General features: G+C 44.2%; 1 protein-coding gene across 1 annotated transcript in view; it reads left to right on the forward strand.

The window, feature by feature from the left end:
- LOC311233348 (uncharacterized protein) overlaps window positions 1–19704 on the forward strand; it is a gene marked incomplete at its 5' end in the record, with an annotated part of 137136 nt that overhangs the window by 98311 nt on the left and 19121 nt on the right. The window contains 2 exons of the mRNA XM_084320323.1: window positions 1327–1466; window positions 2618–2762. Coding sequence (XP_084176449.1) covers window positions 1327–1466; window positions 2618–2762 — 285 coding nt within the window. The remainder of the gene's footprint in view (window positions 1–1326; window positions 1467–2617; window positions 2763–19704) is intronic.

Consider the following 19704-nt stretch of genomic DNA (forward strand, 5'->3'; position numbering starts at 1 on the left):
ATGATCGCCCAACGGCGCGCGGAGACTGGGGTGAGTTTCAGCGTGTAACGTTACCATCTTCGATACTAACTGCTTTTATCAACATTTGACCCACATTAGATGATTGGTATAACGCTGCCCACGGAATTATAAACGCCCCCTCGCCCATCCGGTCAACATCAGATGACGTGTAGTAACTTCTAGAAGTACGTCTAGTTGGAATTTTTTATATCGCGCTGATTGCCATCAAACTGTATTTCATCATCAATATAATGCATTTGGGGCTATATATCACGTTCTGGAGAAAGTTGCAGAAAGAGATGAAAACATACTTATACATTAGACCATACTTTACTATGAATATGTGAATGAAAAAGTTTAACGTTGCTACACAATGAACAATACATATAGGACTTTGAATGGGCCCTAATAATGGCAATGTAGCAATAGAATTAAAAAAGTTATAGCCCTGCAAAGAAGGGGACTTTCTCCATAGACAAATAGCGCTGGCAATCTATGGTATATCATTAATTTAACCCAAGGCAACCAAAGTGTTAAGACCGAAGCTTGTAACAGATATTTACTTGAGTAAAATCATGGAATTAATGTAAAATCAACACGCAGTATATTTAGATTCAAATACTATTTTAATGGCTTTCTTTTAATACAGTTTATCTCCTGTGAAATACAAATGTTCAACAACCATCAACATTGACTCAGCTAGACCTCTTTCTTATATTATATTGAAAATGTTTCACTCCATAGGTTAATCTAGATAAAAAAAATGTAACGCTTTAAAGAATTTAAATTAATCTCCAGAGTTAAAGCATTAATTTTGACAGCCCTAGTTGTAATATTAGATGGCTAGGATGGCTTTTCTAGCCAAGGGAGCAGCAAGCTAACGCCAAAAGCGGACGTTGACTGTCTGACTCTGTTTACACTTCAGCATCACTGCCAGCAAAGATGAAGATGCTTATTTGTCAATAAAATACTGAAAACAAAACATGCAGACAGGCAAGCAACTCTAAAGAGGCAGCGCTAGAAAGCAGTAGTTTGTTTACAAAGATGTGTAAGAGAGGAGCATACACATTTATTTGCCCCCCCACCCCCCCCCCCCACACACATACAGAATCAAAACAAGCATATGGACAAGACGAGCAAGAGACAAATTGGGAGCAGAGAAACCTTAAACTTCTTTTTATAGACTTTATGAAATTACATATTTTTGCAAAAGTAATGACATTACTACATTTCTAGTGTACAATTGCTATAACTATAGTACAGCCTAACCTAACTGAAATGTTTCATCTGCTTTAAATTATGATTTAGTCTGTATGGACTTTACAGAGCTGTGTCCAGTGAAGATGTCCCAGGGAAAGAATGACCTCAGTGACGGCCCCAACAAACGTGTCCGAGCTGTTTCACTGGCTGCAGACAAGAAAGATGACCACATAGCCGGTCCTAGCCAACACCATATGCTCTCTGAGGTGGTATTATGCAGTTGTTATGCTTAGGGTTGGGCTATATGAACAACATCTCATATCACCAGATATCTCTTTGGTTTGATTAGTGGATGAACAAGATACAGCACATTTTGGTTCTAGGTTTGACTAGTGGATGAACAAAATACAGCACATATCTTATTTTAGGTTTGACTAGTGGATGAACAAAATACAGCACATGTTTCTTAGGTTTGACTAGTGGATGAACAAAATACAGCAGATATCTTTTTTTAGGTTTGACTAGTGGATGAACAAAATACAGCACATATATTTCTTAGGTTTGACTAGTGGCTGCAGGACTTCAGGGTTTCTGGAGATACCTACCATTGGAGTCAAGCAGAGTTGATGCATCCACTCCAATGATAGAAGTGAGCACATATTGGCCATTTTTGCTACAGAGCTACATCAGAGTTCACTTGTTTGGTCCACACCAGAGTTCGAATGAGCTTTCACACCACCCAAAACCAACCGGACTATCCGAGGAAACGAACCAGGGTTCGATTAAGGTGGACCAAAGAGCTCAGGTGTGAAAGCGACCGTAGACTGTAGGAGTTCAGGAATCTACTCTTTTTGGGTAGACTCTTTTGCTATTTTTGACATTATTATGGTATTGAGTTTTCCAATACCAGTTACAATGTGATATGACATCTATTTGATATCAGTATCAAAATAATTTCCAAATTAACCCCTTATTACAATCCAACCAAAGTGTATACTCCAATACATTGGTTGAGCATAAGTGAATATGTTATGAACAAATTCAAAGTTTGACCTAGTGAACGATTGTCTTCCAGGGATGCATTGATACGGGTATCGGGCCATGCCAGGCTAAAACGGGGTAACGCGTTTGGGGGGGGATTTCCCGCAATGCTAAAATCTGACACCAAGAGAGCATGTGATAAAGGGATAGTTTGGATTTTTGGACTCTTTAAGTAGTCACTAAATGCTTCAGAGTGACATGATGTGTTGAACTAGTCTCAGTGTGACGTAGTCACTAAATGCTGGGTCTTGAAGCATAGAAAATTAGGCAGGCTTTTTTTCTGCTGTGGGTGATTAAAACTTCTGCCAGGTCAGAACTCTGACCACAAGACTCTGTAAGACTCTTATTGTTACTGTTTTTTATCTGGTATTTTTAGGCCACAGCCACACTGATATCCAGTACAGTGGAGGAGATGGCGTCGTGCAGTCACCTCTCTCTGTTGGGACTAAAGGAACTATCTGTCTGCTTGGTAGACTGCATTAAAACACCAGGACTTAAAGGAACTGTGAATGAAGGAGGAGGTAAGGCTCTAAAGGGTACATCCATCTTCAGTGTTCATACAGATGCTTGAAATAAATCATGCAAAGACGAGGCGATCGTTCAAACTATATCCCCAATTGTTTTTATGCATGTTTTTCCATGATTCTCATTACCATCATTTTCAAGGTGACATAATACTGTGATGAATCTGAAGAAAATCTCCATATTCCAATAAATCTAACTTTATTTTAAACCTCACAGGAAATGCAAATCTTTTTATTATATAAGATTTGCATTATATCACAAATACATGGCCCATCAATAATTTCCAGCCATTTCAATTTCCAGCCATTTCCAATTCCCCATTACTACTAAATTGACCCTTGTCCCATTAAAGCATAATGAAAAAAGCTATGTCCCATGATGCTTCAATGAAAAGAGAAATTCTGGATATATATACAGTAATGTAAAGGACTGCTAAATCCTGATTTAAAAATACATCAAATAGGCTGTACAAAAAAGGCTTTGATACTTTTTCCATAACAATTTAAATTATTTTATAAATCTTAACACATTCAGCGCCGGAGCTATATGCCCGATATAGGTCTAGATGGCCACCGCTTTAATCAATACACGATACAGAAGCGGGCTGACAAATCGCTTATCCGTGCCTTGGTCGGCCCCAACGGCACGCACACACACAGACACGTTGTGATCGCTGTGAAAGAAACATCTGATTAACCCAAGATTGGTAACATGGAGTCCTTACCTCAATCTGATGTCCTGCAAAAAGATTAATCCAATTCCTGATCGCCATTCCAAATATTGATCGCGTTTATTGATCCAACGTTATATATCCAAAACGCATAATCCACGCTGCTCAGTGTCCCCAGTCAATGTGGTATAACGATACTGCATGCCCGAGAAGGAAAACCTGGACTGGACTATTTTTTTTTATGCACATCCCCAGCCAATCCAATCCAATTATGTGCAATACCATCCGGGAGACGATAGGCTGCGGTATTTGCCCTTTTGCGAGCTCGGACCCATTCCCAACGATAACATCAGGTTGGATGGATGAAAATGAATGGATATCGCTAATAAAAGAAATAACGATTAAAACCCGACTATACTCACGATTGGCGCTCAAGTGTCGGCGAGTTAACCCGACTATACTCGGTCTGGCGTCCAATGTGTTAATAATAAAAAAAAAGGTGTACATACTTTATAAAACATACATACCCATCCTTAATATATATATTAAATTATTTAACCTTTATTTAAAAAATTATTCACATTGAGATCTTTTGCCAAGCCAACACGGGCAAAACCACAATTAACACTTTTAAAAGGTTGCAGATGTTTCATTTCAACCTTTATTTAAAAATCTTAAGCTTTTGAAGTTTCCCTCAATTACAGAAATGACTAATGTACAAATGTCAACAGTACATAATAAAAGCAATATTCACAGAAAATGAAACACAAAAGAGTAATAATAATAAATAAAAAAATAATGTTTTAAAATAATTAACTCTTTGAATGCCCAAAACGTGATTTATCAGCCCAATGCCTGAATGCCCACCACGATTATTATTATTTTTACAAATATCGTTTTATTTTTTTATTAGCGATCTGAATTCATATTTCATCAACCGAGTCTACCGTGGGTATGCAGCCCCTGTAGGATCTCAGATGTGAAAAAACCGCCCCCTATCGTCTCCCAGATGGTAATGCACCCTTTCGGATTCATTGTGGACCATCAGAACAGCGTTGAATATGTGTTTACAGTATGTAGCGTTGGATCAATAAAAGCGATCGATTTTTGGAATGGCGATCAGGAATTGGAATAATCTTTTTGGATAATATCTGATCTCAGGTAAGGAATCTATTTTACCAGTCTTAGGATAATCAGACCTGTTTTCACTGAGATATAAGCTTTTCCCCTATGTGTGATGTGGCTGTTTGGCTGTGTGAGCGATCAGGAAATATATCATATCAGATTGCCTATATGGCGTGCATACGTACACATAATATGTGTACGTATGCACGCCATATAGGCAATCTGATATGATATATTATACTATCAATAAATAATCTAGCGTTTATTTGAAAACGATTCATAAATAGGCTGAAAAATGACAACGTTTTTGTGTATTCTAGAATATTCCGTTTATCATGGAATATTTTTATTTTCCTTGAAAACGAGGGCTTTTCAAGATGCTATAAAACGAGAATGAACCGATAAAAAAACAATCCGCTTCGACAATGTTGACTGGAAAATGAGTCATTGATAAGCGACGGGCAGATTAGACACATAGCCATAATTTTAAATATAGATTAGGCGTTTTTAACGCTAACATTGAAGTGGATGGTGGGCATTCAAGCACTAAATCGTGCGCCCCCTGCTGGCACTGAAAGAGTTAAAGGGGAACTATTTCGCTTGTTTGTTTTACTATTTGGTAAATTTTACACAATTCCTGTGAGTCTATGGAACACATCTGTAAGGTTTTTTCAATAAAATTCATTTTTATTAGGGATGCCCCGATCGATCGGCCACCGATCGTTATCGGCCGATAATCAGTATAAATATGCGATCGGTGATCAGTGATAATGCTTTATTTTCGCCGATCGTCAAAACCGATCGATGACACGGAAAACATGATCCAATTCTCTGCGAAGTTCTCACTCGCTCTTCTCTCTCACAGAGCTGCTTGCAGCGTACGGCTCCTCCTTCTCCTCCTGCCCCTCCTGCACCCATGTAAACAAGAGGCTGCCTCCGGCAACAGTCTGCTTTAGTAGTGCATGCGACGTGAGCTAATGTTGGCTACCTACCGAGCCGTTGGCTACCTAACGTTACTGTTTAAACTAAATGACCCAGTGACTACATGAGGCATTGTCTAACGTTATCTAGCTGGCTAGCTACTGATAGCTAGCTGCTGATATCAACAAATGCTCCAGCAATAGTCAAGTGCATGATAAGTTACCTCCGTTGACTCGGTAGCTCACGTTAGCTCACGTTAGCTCTAAACTAAATAGTTCACTGAGGCGTTGTCTTAACGTTATCTAGCCGGCTAGCAGTAGCTACAGATAGCTCCTGATATCAATGTCTTATAACATTGATTCGATGCGTATTCGGGCTGAGGGCATGCTGAATGTGATTTATACCAGTAGAGTGCAGCTGCAGCGCCGGAGAATCCTGGCCGTAGCTGGAGGCTACTCGAGTACACACAGACAGTGGAGCTGTTTGCAGATAGCAAGCATTTTGACTTGTTGCGTGGTGGCGATGTCTCGCAGATAATACAACTACAAGTACAACTCTAATTATATAATATATGGGGCGGCTATGTGGTGCAGTGGGCAAGGCGCTCACCACGAATACTGGAGACGCTGGGTTCGCCTGTTCGAGCCCAGCGCTCCACATTGCTTTCAGTTTAGCTGGTCGTCCGTACTAATACACATTGGCAGTATTAGGGGGTGGGAAACTGATGGGTGGGGATTGGGCGTTGTGCACAGCGACTCCTACAGGTCGGTTGGTGCGCCTGCGCAGCAGAATCAGGAAGCGATGGGGGCGGTGCCCCTCCAAAGCGCAGACCCCTGACGCTGAAAGATCGCGCAGCGCAGGTGAAAAGATGCGACTGCTGTTACCTCGAGTATCGGAGGGGACTCGTGCTATGTATGACTTAGTCCACATTGCAGCCGGCTTGTGGGAGGCAAGAAACAGCGTTCGAGACAGGGGAGGGTTGAATTGGATGATACGAAATTGGGATGGGAGAAAAATAGAAAATGGGAGAAAAAGTGGATACAAAAAAATAATTATATAATATATATATTTTATTAAAACAATTTAAAAAAAATTATATAAAATTAAAAAAAAAAAATATCAAAAACTGTGTATCGGATCGGTATCTGCCGATATGGCTCAAGACGATCGGTGATCGGTATCGTGGCAAAAAACGTGATCGGGGCATCCCTAATTTTTATGTATTTTTAATCAAGTACTTTGGTGGACCACTTTCTGCCCTTCCAGATTCCAAGCTGTTTTTGGCTGGGCTCCACCCATACTCACAATGCGCTTTGAATGACAGTCACCCACCTGCACTGGCAGATACCTTTGGGACAGACAGACAGACAGACAGACAGACAGACAGACAGACAGACAGACAGACAGACAGACAGACAGACAGACAGACAGACGAGAGCGTGTGTGTAAAAAGCAGGGACAGAGAGGAGAGATCGCTCCGAGACTCTCACCATATGAGCCAGTCATCTGTCTCTCTCTCTCTTTCTCTCTCTCTCTCTCTCAATTCAATTCAATTCAATTCAAGTGGCTTTATTGGCATGACGCAGCTTGTACATGTTGCCAAAGCAAATGGTTGATAACATAAGCATGGATTACAAAACACATATTAATGTCATAGTATATACAAAAATGTTCATCATAAAATAGAACATAAAATATTACGGCATAAACATGTCAGGTGACTGTCACTCACTGTCCCTCAGTTTGTGGCAGGCAGCAACATAGGCTGCTGCTAGCTCACAGCTTGTTGAGTCCTCCCCTAGTAGGACTGGTAGTTTTCCTGTATCTGGTAGTGCAAGAAAACCTTTTGTTATTAGTTCAAATTTTTTAAAATGCGTTTCTCTAATATCTTTATATTTTTCACATTTGGTGAGGAAGTGCAACTCAGTTTCAGGCTCACTGAGGATGCAATGACTGCATAGCCTTTGCTCTGCAGGGAGCCAAGTTTTCCTGTGCCTCCCCTTTTCAACAGCGAGGCTGTGCTCACTCAGTCTGTATTTTGTCAAGGTTCTTTTTAGTTGTTGATCAGTCACCATGCTCAAGTAATCTGCTATGGTGTACTGTCGATTTAGAGCCAGATAGCACTGCATTTTGCTCTGTGCTTTTGTTTGTGTTTTCCAATAGGTGATGTAGTTTTGTTTTAGCTGTGTAGCAATTTGATTTATTCTGATTGGTGACGTGTTCTGTTCCTGAGGTGTGTTAAGAGAGCAGGTTTGTGGACTCAGCCTCAGGACCAGCTGGGTAAGGGGGTTCCTGATGCTCCTCAGCTCTTGGCACTGCAGGGCTTGATAATGGTACGAGAGGGGGTCACTTCGTTTTAGGTGTGTCCAAAAGTTAATTGCTCTTTTTTGTATTTTTAGTATTAGTGGGTAACGGCCTAATTCTGCCCTGCATGCATTGTTTGTAGTTTTCCTCTGGACATGTAGGATAATCTTACAGAACTCTGCATGCAGGGTCTCAATGGGGTGTTTGTCCCATTGGGTAAAGTCTTGTTTTGTAAGTGGACCCCACACCTCACTGCCATAGAGTGCAATTTGTTCAATAACACATTCAATTAATTTTAACCAGATTCGAATTGGTATTTCTGTTTGTATATTTATTTTTATGGCGTAGAAAGCCCGGCGTGCTTTCCCTCTCAGCTCATTGACTGCTTCCTTAAAATGTCCAGTTGAACTTAGTTTTAGGCCTAAATAGGTGTAATGTGTGCAGTACTCTACATGTTTTGTACCAATTGAGAACTTTGGTAGGACGTCCTGAGATCTGGATCTTTTTTGGAATATCATTATTTTGGTCTTTTTGGGGTTTACTGCCAAGGCCCAGGTCTGACAGTAATGCTCTAGCAGGTCCAGGCTCTGCTGTAGGCCGTCTGCTGTGGGGGACAACACAACCAGGTCATCTGCAAAGAGCAGGCATTTCACTTCCCGATTGTGGAGACTTACACCGGGGGCAGAGGACTTTTCTAGTATATTAGCCAATTCATTAATATAGATATTGAAGAGTGCCGGGCTGAGGTTGCAGCCCTGACGAACGCCTCGCCCTTGGGTAAAGAATTCTGTTCTTTTTTTGCCAATTTTTACACTGCACATATTACCAGAGTACATTGATTTAATAATATCATATGTTTTACCCCCTACACCACTCTCTATAACTTTATAGAACAGTCCTGTATGCCAAATAGAATCAAAAGCCTTTTGGAAGTCAATAAAACAGGCATATATTTTGGTTTTATTTTGGTTTATATGTTTATCAATTAGGGTATGTAGGGTGTAAATATGATCGGTTGTGCGGTGTTTTGGTATAAATCCAATTTGGCTTTTACTCAAGACATTGTGCTTGGTAAGGAAGTTTAAAAGTCTGGTATTCATAATATCCGCTTTTATAGATTGGGGTTATGAGTCCGTGATTCCAGGTGTCAGGAAAATATCCTACACTCAGGACCAAATTGAATAGTTTTAATATAGCCAATTGGAATTTCTTGTTCATATTTTTCATCATCTCATTCAAGATGCCATCAGGTCCACAAACCTTTTTTGATTTAAGAGTTTGTAGTTTCTTAAGCAGTTCCTGCTCAATAATTGGGGAGTCTAATGGGTTTTGATTGTCTTTTATGGCAAGCTCCAATTTAGTCAATTTATCAAGAATTTGAGATTGTTCTGTGTTTCCATCAATTTGAACAGTGTGGTATAGTGTTTTAAAATGGGTTGTCCATATATCACTGTTCTGTATAGCCAATTCCTGTTTTTGTGGTTTTGTTTGTGTTTCCAATGTTGCCAAAAGTTGTTTGTATTGATTGCCTCCTCAATTAGTGTCAGTTGCTGTTTGTCATATTGTTGTTTTTTGGTTCTGAGAGTACGTTTGTACAGTTTTAGGGTCTCACAGTAGAGAATGCGTACATCAGCATTATTGGGGTCTCTGTGTTTTTGATTTGATAGCATTCTAATTTTTTTCCTAATGATTTTACAATCTGTATCAAACCAGCTGTTTTTTGTTGCAGTTTTTGGTTTGTTTGTAGTACATTTCAGTTGTGCCTCCTTTGCTGTTTGTCTGTATATATTGTTAATATTGTTTACTGCTAGGTTGAGGCTTTCTTTACTGTGAGTATGTGGAGTCCAGAAAGTTATCCAAAAGTGTTTGGATTATTGGGGTATGAGTTGCTTTCTGGTATTGTTCTGCACTGTTTTGGTCCCATCTGTATGAATTCCTGATATTGTACAGCTTACTGTTTTGTGTTTGTGCCATTGTTGTGTCTGATCTTTTAATAAACAGGGTAATTTGGCTGTGATCAGACAGAGGGGTTAGTGGTTTCACAGTGAATGAGCTGAGGGAGGAAGGGTCAAGGTCTGTGATCATATAATCTACAGTACTGTGGCCAAGAGGTGAGCAGTAGGTGAATCTACCTAGGCTGTCCCCCCGAACCCTACCGTTGACAAAGTACAGACTGAGGCTCTGACAGAGCTGCAGGAGATCTCTTCCACTCCTGTTGATGACCTGGTCACTATTGCTCCTGTGGGGGAGAGTGAAAGTGTGAGAGACATTTTCGTTTGAGATGTAAATGTCTCCTTGTGGATCTGTGAGGTCAGCAAGTGGTCCTGTGCGTGCGTTGGTGTCCCCACAGATGAGCACATTTCCCTGGGCCTGGAAATGGCATGTCTCTGTCTCAAGGGTAGGGAAAATGTCCTCTGAGAAGTATGGGGATTCGGAGGGGGGGATATATATTGCACAAATAAACAAATCCTTTTCTGTTAATAGGAGCTCTTTCTTTAGTTTTAACCATATGTAATATTTGCCCATTTTTAGGGCGTCAATTTGATGATGTAGGTCGGATTTATACCAAATGATTAATCCTCCTGATCCTCTACCTCTATTAATGTTGCTGTGTTTCTGAGATGGTACTATTATTTCTCTATAATCGTTGGGGCAGTGGGTGACAGTGTCAGCTTTACACCATGTCTCCTGTAGAATAATGATGTCGACATCTTTAAGGTTTGTTTTGAGTTCCGGGGCTAAACTCTTCAGCCCAAAGGTTGAAGACTTCAGGCCCTGGATGTTCCACATGCAAACTGAAAGGGATTTCATTATACGAGAGAGATGGCACAGGTACAGTAGAACAGTAGAACAGATAAAACAGTAACTACTGGATTGTCAAGAGAGGTACTGTATTTTGTAAATGTGTGTGTTTGGTTATTGAGAACATTGTTAGAGCTGATGCATTTTGAACAATATGTAAAATATTCTTTCAACAGTATAAAGTATCAATACTAATTCAGCTTTTAACTAGCTTTTCTTTTTAACTAACAAATGTTGTCTTAATTAAGTAGTGCGTAAATGCGAGTAGTGTGTGTGTGTGTGTGTGCGTGTATTATGAGACTAGTTCAGCTTAGTGCAGATGTACTGGAGGAGCTGTTTAATCTCACTCATTCCTTCAGAGTTCACTCTTCCTTGGAGGGCCTCTGCGTAGCTGCGTGGGGCCTGGTGTGGTTCTCCATGCTGTGGGCTGGGAAGGGGCCGAGGGCCAGGCTCTTGGTTCTGGTAGAGTCTCTGGTTTGTTGAGGGGTAGTAGCCAGGGCCAGTCTGGTTGTGGTGCTGGAGCTGGTGATGTTCTGGTGAAGCGTGGGGTCTGTGGGGTGCGCTGGGTCTGGATGGATGTCTGGGAGGTCTTTGGCTCCTGGTGGGGTCTGAGGTGTAGTGGGGGTCCCTGGGAGGTCTTTGGCTCCTGGTGGGGTCTGGGGCGTAGTGGGGGTCCCTGGGAGGTCTTTGGCTCCTGATGGGGTCTGAGGCGTAGTGGGGGTCCCTGGGAGGTCCTCTGGCTGGTGTAAGATGGATGCTTTGACGGCCCAGTGCCACATCTTTTAGTGTTTTTGTAAACATGCCCACTGCCTGCTTTTTTAAGTGGGTGTAGTCGTACAGGTGATCAGGCGTTATGGATATATGATGTGCAACGTGTACATTTGGGAGTGAGGCACATCCTCTTGTGATGTCAGCGTTCACCCTATTGATGGTCTTGGGGTGAAAGTCTTTGCGGGGTAGCAAGGTTGAGATGGTGATGCGTGATTCTGGGAAGGTCGCAACTGCTTTCTCTGCTACTCTGGTGACCAGACTACCAACCTTTTCCCGTTCCTCCCGCAGGTTGTTGGTGCCAGTGTGGATGATAATATGGCCTGGTGTGTCAAACTCGGGGTGCACAAGGATCTGCAGTGCATCCTCTAATGTGGGGCACCAGATTTTGGGCACTTTTGTGTTTGGGAAAAGTTTTTGTTCTTGGATGAACTTGCCGTTTGAGTCTATTAGGATAGCAACCTCAGTGTCCTTTTTCAGGGTGGTGGGCTGACGGTGTGAGATGCTGGGGGAGGAGGGGGCCTGGGGGGCTTGAGAGCCTCTCTCGGCTGCCTCCTCACTGGGTGGTGGGGGCTCGGTGGTGGGTGGGTTGTGGGAGGAGGGGGCCCGGGGGGCTAGAAGGTCTCTCTCGGCTGCATCCTCGCTGGGTGGTGGGGGCTCGTGGTGGGTGGGTTGTGGGAGGAGGGGGCCCGGGGGGCTAGAAGGCCTCTCTCGGCTGCATCCTCGCTGGGTGGTGGGGGCTCGGTGGTGGGTGGGTTAAGGGAAGAGGGGGCCCTGGGGGCTTGAAGGCCTCTCTCGGCTGCATCCTCGCTGGGTGGTGGGGGCTCAGTGGTGGGAGGGGTGAGGGGTTGTGGCTGTTCTGTACTGGTAGACATCAGCTTCACCATGATGGCTGATATTTCCTTTGACATCTCGTTTCTCACCTGCATTATTTCCCGCTCCATGTTGTCCTTTGTTTCCCTAAGTTCTGTGGTGAGGGCCAGGTTGTCCTTCTGCACGCTGGAGATCTGTTCCTTCAGCTCCTGTGTAGCAGACTCCAGCTGGTGCTTCCACTGCTGGAGGTCAGGGTGTGGTGTGGGGCTGGTGGAGAGCTGCTGTTCTCTCAGCTCAGTGATCTCCACCTCTAGTAGAGCCAGTCTGTCTCTCAGGAGGCTGACGGTGTGGTGGTCTGGGTGCTGGTTGTTATGACCAGGAATAGGGGATGGCTCTCTGTTGTCGGGGTGCCTGTGGTGATGGAAGAGCTCGGAGTGCTTCCTGTGTCCTTTCTAGATGCTGCCCCCTTCTTCAGAGTGGGGAAGTCCTGTCCAAAGGAGCCAAGGGCAGCTTCGTTACCTTGCACCATGACCGTACCATTTTGGTAAAAGTTGACAGTCAGGAACCTTCTCTCTGGTCCTTGTCTTCATCCTCAAAGATCTGAAGTTGTCTTCCCTTGCAGATCCCTCTCTTGATTACGAAGCTGTAGTGCTTTGATGTGGCTGTATGCCATGCAATGTCATGCTCGGTGAAGAAGAGCAGGTTGGTAATAACACCAGTGGTTTTAGAGCGGTCAGCATATAGAGTCTCTGGGTATTCTCGTTGTACTCTGTCTGAACTGTATTCTCCCGTTCTCTGATTTGATCTCTTCTGGATATTCAAAAAAACAGGGAAGGAAAAAGCCTGCCGCTGTCCGTGCTGCTGTCTCAGTGTCCATGTTGCTATAGCAACTGGATAAACAAATATGGGATGTTGAACTAGCTAATAATAAAAAAATAAAATAAGATAAGAAAATAAAGATAAATAAAATTATTCTTTAGAAAATAGCTTTGCTCTTTTCACTGTACTATTATTTTATATATATATATATATATATATATATATTTAAGTTGAGGCTGGGGCTCAGTGTAGGAAAAGACTGTGTAGCAAATCCAAGTTTGATAGATAAGCCCACCCTGAGGTTGTCCAGCTAAATATGATCTATACAGATATAGCAGCCTTATTTATGGTGGATATGTAAACCTATCCTGGGGGTTTCCTAGCTAAATATACTATAGAAACAGTCTTCTAGCTAGCAAAAACGATCTTTTTCTAGCTAGCCCACCCTGAGGTTGTCCAGCTAAATATGATCTATACAGATATAGCAGCCTTATTTATGGTGGATATGTAAACCTATCCTGGGGGTTTCCTAGCTAAATATGCTATAGAAACAGTCTTCTAGCTAGCAAAAACGATCTTTTTCTAGCTAGCCCACCCTGAGGTTGTCCAGCTAAATATGATCTATACAGATATAGCAGCCTTATTTATGGTGGATATGTAAACCTATCCTGATGTTTCCTAGCTAAATATGCTATAGAAACAGTCTTCTAGCTAGCAAAAACGATCTTTTTCTAGCTAGCCCACCCTGAGGTTGTCCAGCTAAATATGATCTATACAGATATAGCAGCCTTATTTATGGTGGATATGTAAACCTATCCTGAGGTTTCCTAGCTAAATATGCTATAGAAGCAGTCTTCTAGCTAGCAAAAACGATCTTTTTAAGCTAGTAGCTAACAATATAAAGTACATTCATTTCAGCTTTATAGCTTACAGTTATATTTCCTACCTGGTTTGATATAAAAATCGATTTGCTCTTTGCAGTGTGTTATTATTTTCTTTTGGTTTGGAGGCTGGGACTCAAGGTGTAGGAAACAGCCTGTGTAGGTTGGAGCTAGCTAGTTAGCCAGTACTGTTAGCTAGCTAGCAGGTCAAAGTTAGCTAAATAGACACACACTGAGGTTCCCAGCTACATGTATATATATATATAATATAACAGCCTTCTTTGTGATGGTATTTAATTTATCTTGTCCAAAATGTTTATCTCTCTCTTAACAATCGCAAGTTAGATATTAAATCAGGAGCTCATCTTGTGCATGACTTCCTGTCTCTCTCTCTCTCTCTCTCTCTCTCTCTCTCCCTCTCTTGTTAGGAAGTGCTGTCTGACAGGGAAACCGCTTCTGCATTATTTCCACTCGCTCCGTTTTGATCATAATTTCAACGTATCACAGTTGATTGTGGGCGGGCGGTGGCAGATCAGCGCCTTCCTACGTAGGAGACGCGAACGACTTTCGCAAAATGCACATAACGCTCCATAACTCTGCTTCCAGGAATTAGCCCAGATCACTCTGAAACTATACAATATTCACCATGGGATAACACGCAAACGTATACATGAGAGAAATTAACAATTTTTTTTACATGTTGGACGAGAGATAGTGACTGTCAAATGAGCCATAGTGTCTCCATAGCTATAATATAGAATATAGATATAGCTCTGCAAACATCGTGACGCACAGTGAAAATGCCCATCTTTTAAAGCGTGGCCCATTGACTACAGGGATGGGGGTAATCGCTGGCGCTGAATGAGTGAATGAACTAAAAGTGAATTCTCTTTCTGGAATCAGAAACTTCAGAATGTCCTCTTTCAAAAGAGACCAGGCTCATGCATGTGCTATAAGTATAAAGTATGTTGTTTTGGTTTGCAAAAAAAGTATGCAGTCCTCAAAAACTAAAACTAAAATGGCCAATTTTGAGGGTGCAGGTTAAGAGGTTAACAGACATTGTCGCTTTTGGGATTTGGCACAAACCCATTTATTATTTACAAAAATATACAATAAGGACTATGGCCATATGATGTTTGGTCATACGGCATTATTCAATATACACAACTGTAACTGAGGGGTACAATTCCCTGACTGTATTGAATAAGTATGGTATCATTAAACCACTACTGTCTTATGTACATTACTACTGGCCATACAGTACACAGGTATATGAGATGAACACTTCCACAACAAATCTTGGTTAGAATAATATTTATTAGCAGCACGAAGATTATCTTACATTACTTGGGAATTAGAGTCGCGCTTGTAAGGCGAATGTGCATGAATAGGTCAAGAGCGTAAGTCCATTAGAATATTACGCAGGAGATAATGAATACCACCTGTATCATAGGAATTATATCTATGGTACACTAGTAGGGCAGCGGGAGATACTAGTAGGGTCCCTCCGGTTGTAGGCCAGCAGGGGAGAGGATTTGTCGGTAACGAAAGTCTGGGTCAACGAAGAATAAGGAGACTCCAGGTACAGGAGACAGTGCAATAATCTCTTGATCCACAGACGAACAACAGCTATTCTCCGGTATGCAGTGCAGCATGAAGGAAAGCTAACCAGCCTCAGGCGTCCTAGAGGCGGGCTCGACAATGCTCCTCACAGGGTAAATCCCACACAGTTGTGGGTGTAGACGATTCTCCGCTCCATCAGATACAGGACCAAAGCAAATATAATCCAGCCGAAAAGGGCTCTGTAGTCGTCGGGTAGGTTATCCAGTGTACATATCCACACGGTCCTCGTCTAGGGCTCCTCGGATGACGGCACCAGGTTAAGCCGCCCAGCCTGGATAAGCGCACTAGCTAGGTACGAGGAAGCGCTGGTAATGCTGGTCACTGTAGAACGGTAGCCGCACGATACACTATACTTAAATAGACTATTACTGAATAATAGAATAGGTCGAACTCGACGGTACAGCGTTAAACTCTGATACTTCAGCTATTAATTCGCACGCGGTCTCGAGGCTCTATTTCGGGGCAAAACGGGCCCACTTCACAGCACGTTGTATCGTGGTGTGAGGCTTCAACTTATTGGGTAACATACTTCTGTATTCACCTGCGCCGTATTTATACGTTAGGTGAACAATCTAGTACCAGCCTTATTTCTGTCTCGTATTCTTGCGCAGAGCCGGTCATGTCCAGGCATGTCTTTGGCGGTGACTTTGAACTAGACCTTGGGGGTATGGCCGTGGCGCCTAGGGGATCGCTGTCCAATAGGAGAACGAAATATTATGGTCTGTACTAGGTAAAAGGGATATTCCGTGTATATACACAAGGGATATCAGACGATATACAAATACTATGCAATATATATCAAGTAATAAATATATATATTCGGTTTAATCTGATCCTTCGTAACAGCCGCCTCCTAATTAGTCCGCACCTAATTAGATAAGCAGAGACAGATTAACCGCACTGTCCACTACTCAATGTCTGTTGTGAGGGTAGGGCAGTTCACAAAGTCAGGGGGTCATGGTCGTCATCAAGAGAGTCTGGGAGCCTTGGCAACTCTATCAGCCTCGCCACGGGTCGGGTGTATGTCCGCCCTTGGACGAGCACTTCTGCCGCTCTGACCTTTCCGTCGGCACCAGTGATCACTTTGCTTACGCGGCCGGCCGGCCACATAGCTCGGGGTAGTGACTGGTCGATAATCATGACGACTGTACCTTCGGTCAAATTGTCTCTTTCTTTCACCCATTTCTGGCGGGTCTGTAGAGACGGTAGATAGTGGAGGAGGAAACTGTTCCAAAACTTGTCAGCCAATACTTGACTGTACCTCCACATCCTTCGGCCATTCGCTTCTTCAGGCCTGTACACTGTCTGTGGTAGCGCGGGGTCCAGCCGCCCCATCAAGAGAGTGTTGGGGGTGACTGGGTCGACATCTGCTACGTCACTTGAGACGTAACCGAGGGGCTTTGAGTTCAATACTCCCTCGATCTCCGTGAGGACTGTCGTTAGGACTTCCTCCGCCACGGTCTGGGCCCCAAGCACGGCGTACAGGGCTGTCTTTATTGAACGTACTTCTCGTTCCCAAGTTCCACCGAAGTGAGGTGCATTCGGGGGGTTAAACTGGAAGTCAATCTGAGATGGAGCGAGGTGGGTCTTAAGTTCTGGGCCCATAGCTTGGAAGCTCTCTCTCAGCTCTCTTTCTCCGCCTTTGAAGTTTGTCCCGTGATCAGACAATAATATAGACGGTTTTCCTTTCCGCGATGTGAATCTCCGGAAGGCCATAAGGAATGAGTCCGTACTCATGGTTGGAAGGAGTTCTATGTGTATCGCTCGGGTGGTCATGCATTTGAATACAATACCCCACCGCTTCTCCGTCCCTCTTCCTTTCTTTACATACAGCGGGCCAAAACAGTCCATACCGGTGGAGTGAAAAGGCTTGTCGCCGAGTCGGATGCGACAGGGGGGTAGGTCAGCCATCCGGGGTATACTGGGCTGTGCTCGCCATTTACGACAGTCTAGACAAGTCCGCTGGAAGCGTCGTACTGCTTCTCTTCCTTGCAGTATCCAATAGCGACGTCTGATCTCCGCGAAGACTCTCTCTGCCCCGGCGTGGTGCACGTCATCGTCGTATTTCTTTATGATGAGCTCTGTGACCTTGTGTCGGCTGTTTAAGACTATCGGGTACTTGACGTCATCCGTTAAGTCTGGGGCTCTCCTCAGACGACCACCCACTCTCATGAGATTATGGGCGTCGCTCTCAGGGGCTAAGTGGAGCAGTCTGCTGTCTGACGACCCTGGCTTTGATCCCTGCAGACAGTCTAGCTCGTCGGGGAACGAGTCTCTTTGGGCTCGCTGTAGCAGAAGGAGTTCTGCTTCTTCGTAGTTAGCTGCAGTAATGTCAGTAGTGGACGGAACCTCTGGGTGGTGCCACAGGAATGTCTTTAACTGCGCACTCTCAAGGGTGAGGCAGTCGTCTATGTTGGGATCTGTGGGGACGAGTGTGTGTCAACCCACAGAACATAGATTTCTTCTTCTCTGCCTCCTCTTCACTCGCCTCCCGTGGGGTGGGTGTAGGCCACTCTTCTTCCGGGAGCTTGAGGAACTCTGGACCGTCACTATAGAGATTGTGACGGGTGAGGTCATCCAGGGACATTCCCTGTGTGATGACGTCAGCTGGGTTCTGTTTTGTGTCCACATACCTCCAGCATGCTGCTTCTGTTAACTCTTGGATCTCTGTGATTCTGACTCCCACGAAGACCTTGTATCTACACGAATCGGACTGGATCCATGTGAGTACGGTCATGGAGTCTGACCACAGGATTGTTCTTTGCACCGGGATGGTGAGTTCACGTTGGATTAACGTGGCGAGTTGCGCTCCTGCTAGGGCTGCGCAGAGCTCTAGACGCAGGATAGATTGTTCCTTGCGGGGGGCTATTCTTGAGCGAGCCAGGATGAAGGCAGTATGTATTTCTCCTCCCTCCTCTCGGGCCCGCAGGTAGGCCACCGAACCGTAGGCTACTTCGGAGGCGTCGCTGAAGACGTGCAGGTCCATCTGACACGTCTCCGGCCTCACTGTGGGTGGGAAGTAGCTGCGGCGTATGTTGACACCTGGGAGCGAGCTGAGTTCTGTCTCCCACTCTCTCCATGTGGAGGCAAGGTGTTCGGGTATGGGATCGTCCCAGCCCTGGTCCTTGTCCCATAGCGCTCGCACAATCATCTTTGCCCTGGTGGTGTAAGGTAGAATACATCCCAACGGGTCATATTGTCTGGCGAGTGTTCTGTATACACTCCGTCTTGTGGTCGGTAGTGAAGTCGACCTTCCCTGCTCCTTGGTCAGGGGTGTGTGTTTATAATGGAGCGAGTCTGTTTTGAAGCGCCAGACTAGTCCTAATGTCATTTCTTGGGCTTCTCCTGGGATGGTCGCCATCCAGGTCTCGCTGCTCGCTGCCTTGTCCTCTGGGGAGAGGCTGCGCAGTACTTGAGGGTCGCTGCTGGCCCACTGCCGGAGATCAAAGCCGCCTTTGATCAGGGAGGCGCGGAGCTTGAGTAGGAGGGCCTCGGCTTCTTCTGGCGTCGAGACGCTTTGCAGACAGTTGTCCATGTAGAAACTATTTCCTACACTTTGTCGGACCTCTTCATCAGCTGCTGGGTCTTCTGCGACGTGTTTTTGCAGTGCGAACGTAGCACAGCATGGGCTGCATGTGGTTCCGAAAGGGAGGACTTCCCATTGATAGATGGATGGTTGCTCATCCCCGATCCTCTCTCTCCATAAGAACCGCAGCAGAGGCTTGTCCTCTTCCACTAATCGCACCTGCAGGAACATCCCTTTGATGTCGCCGCTGATGGCCACCTTGTCCTGGCGGAAACGTAGCAACACGCCTAGTAGAGAGGGGCCGAGTGTTGGGCCGGGCAAGAGCTCTTTATTCAGATTTTGTGATCCGATCTGGTAGCTGCAGTTAAACACAATCCGATCCTTGCCGTTGTGGTGGACTTTGTGGTGCGGCACGTACCATGATTCGGTCGTCTGATCGGCCTCTTTAATGTCAATTTTCTTTGTGTCCCGCTGTGATTAGCTTGTCAATCTCAGCGCGGTACACAGTAGCTTGAGCGGGGTCTCTGGCTAGGCGCCGCTCTGTGTTCGATAGATACCGCTCGGTCGCTTCTTTTGGGGCGTGGAAGGTAGGCATACCCTCTCGCCTCAGGAGTGGAGTTGCGTATCTCATCACTCCGTTGACTTTGACTCTCTTTGTCCCCTGCTCGAGGAGGGCTATAGCATAA

Source organism: Notolepis coatsorum (genome assembly GCF_963971535.1).
Source record: "Notolepis coatsorum genome assembly, chromosome: 8".
NCBI lineage: Eukaryota > Metazoa > Chordata > Actinopteri > Aulopiformes > Paralepididae > Notolepis > Notolepis coatsorum.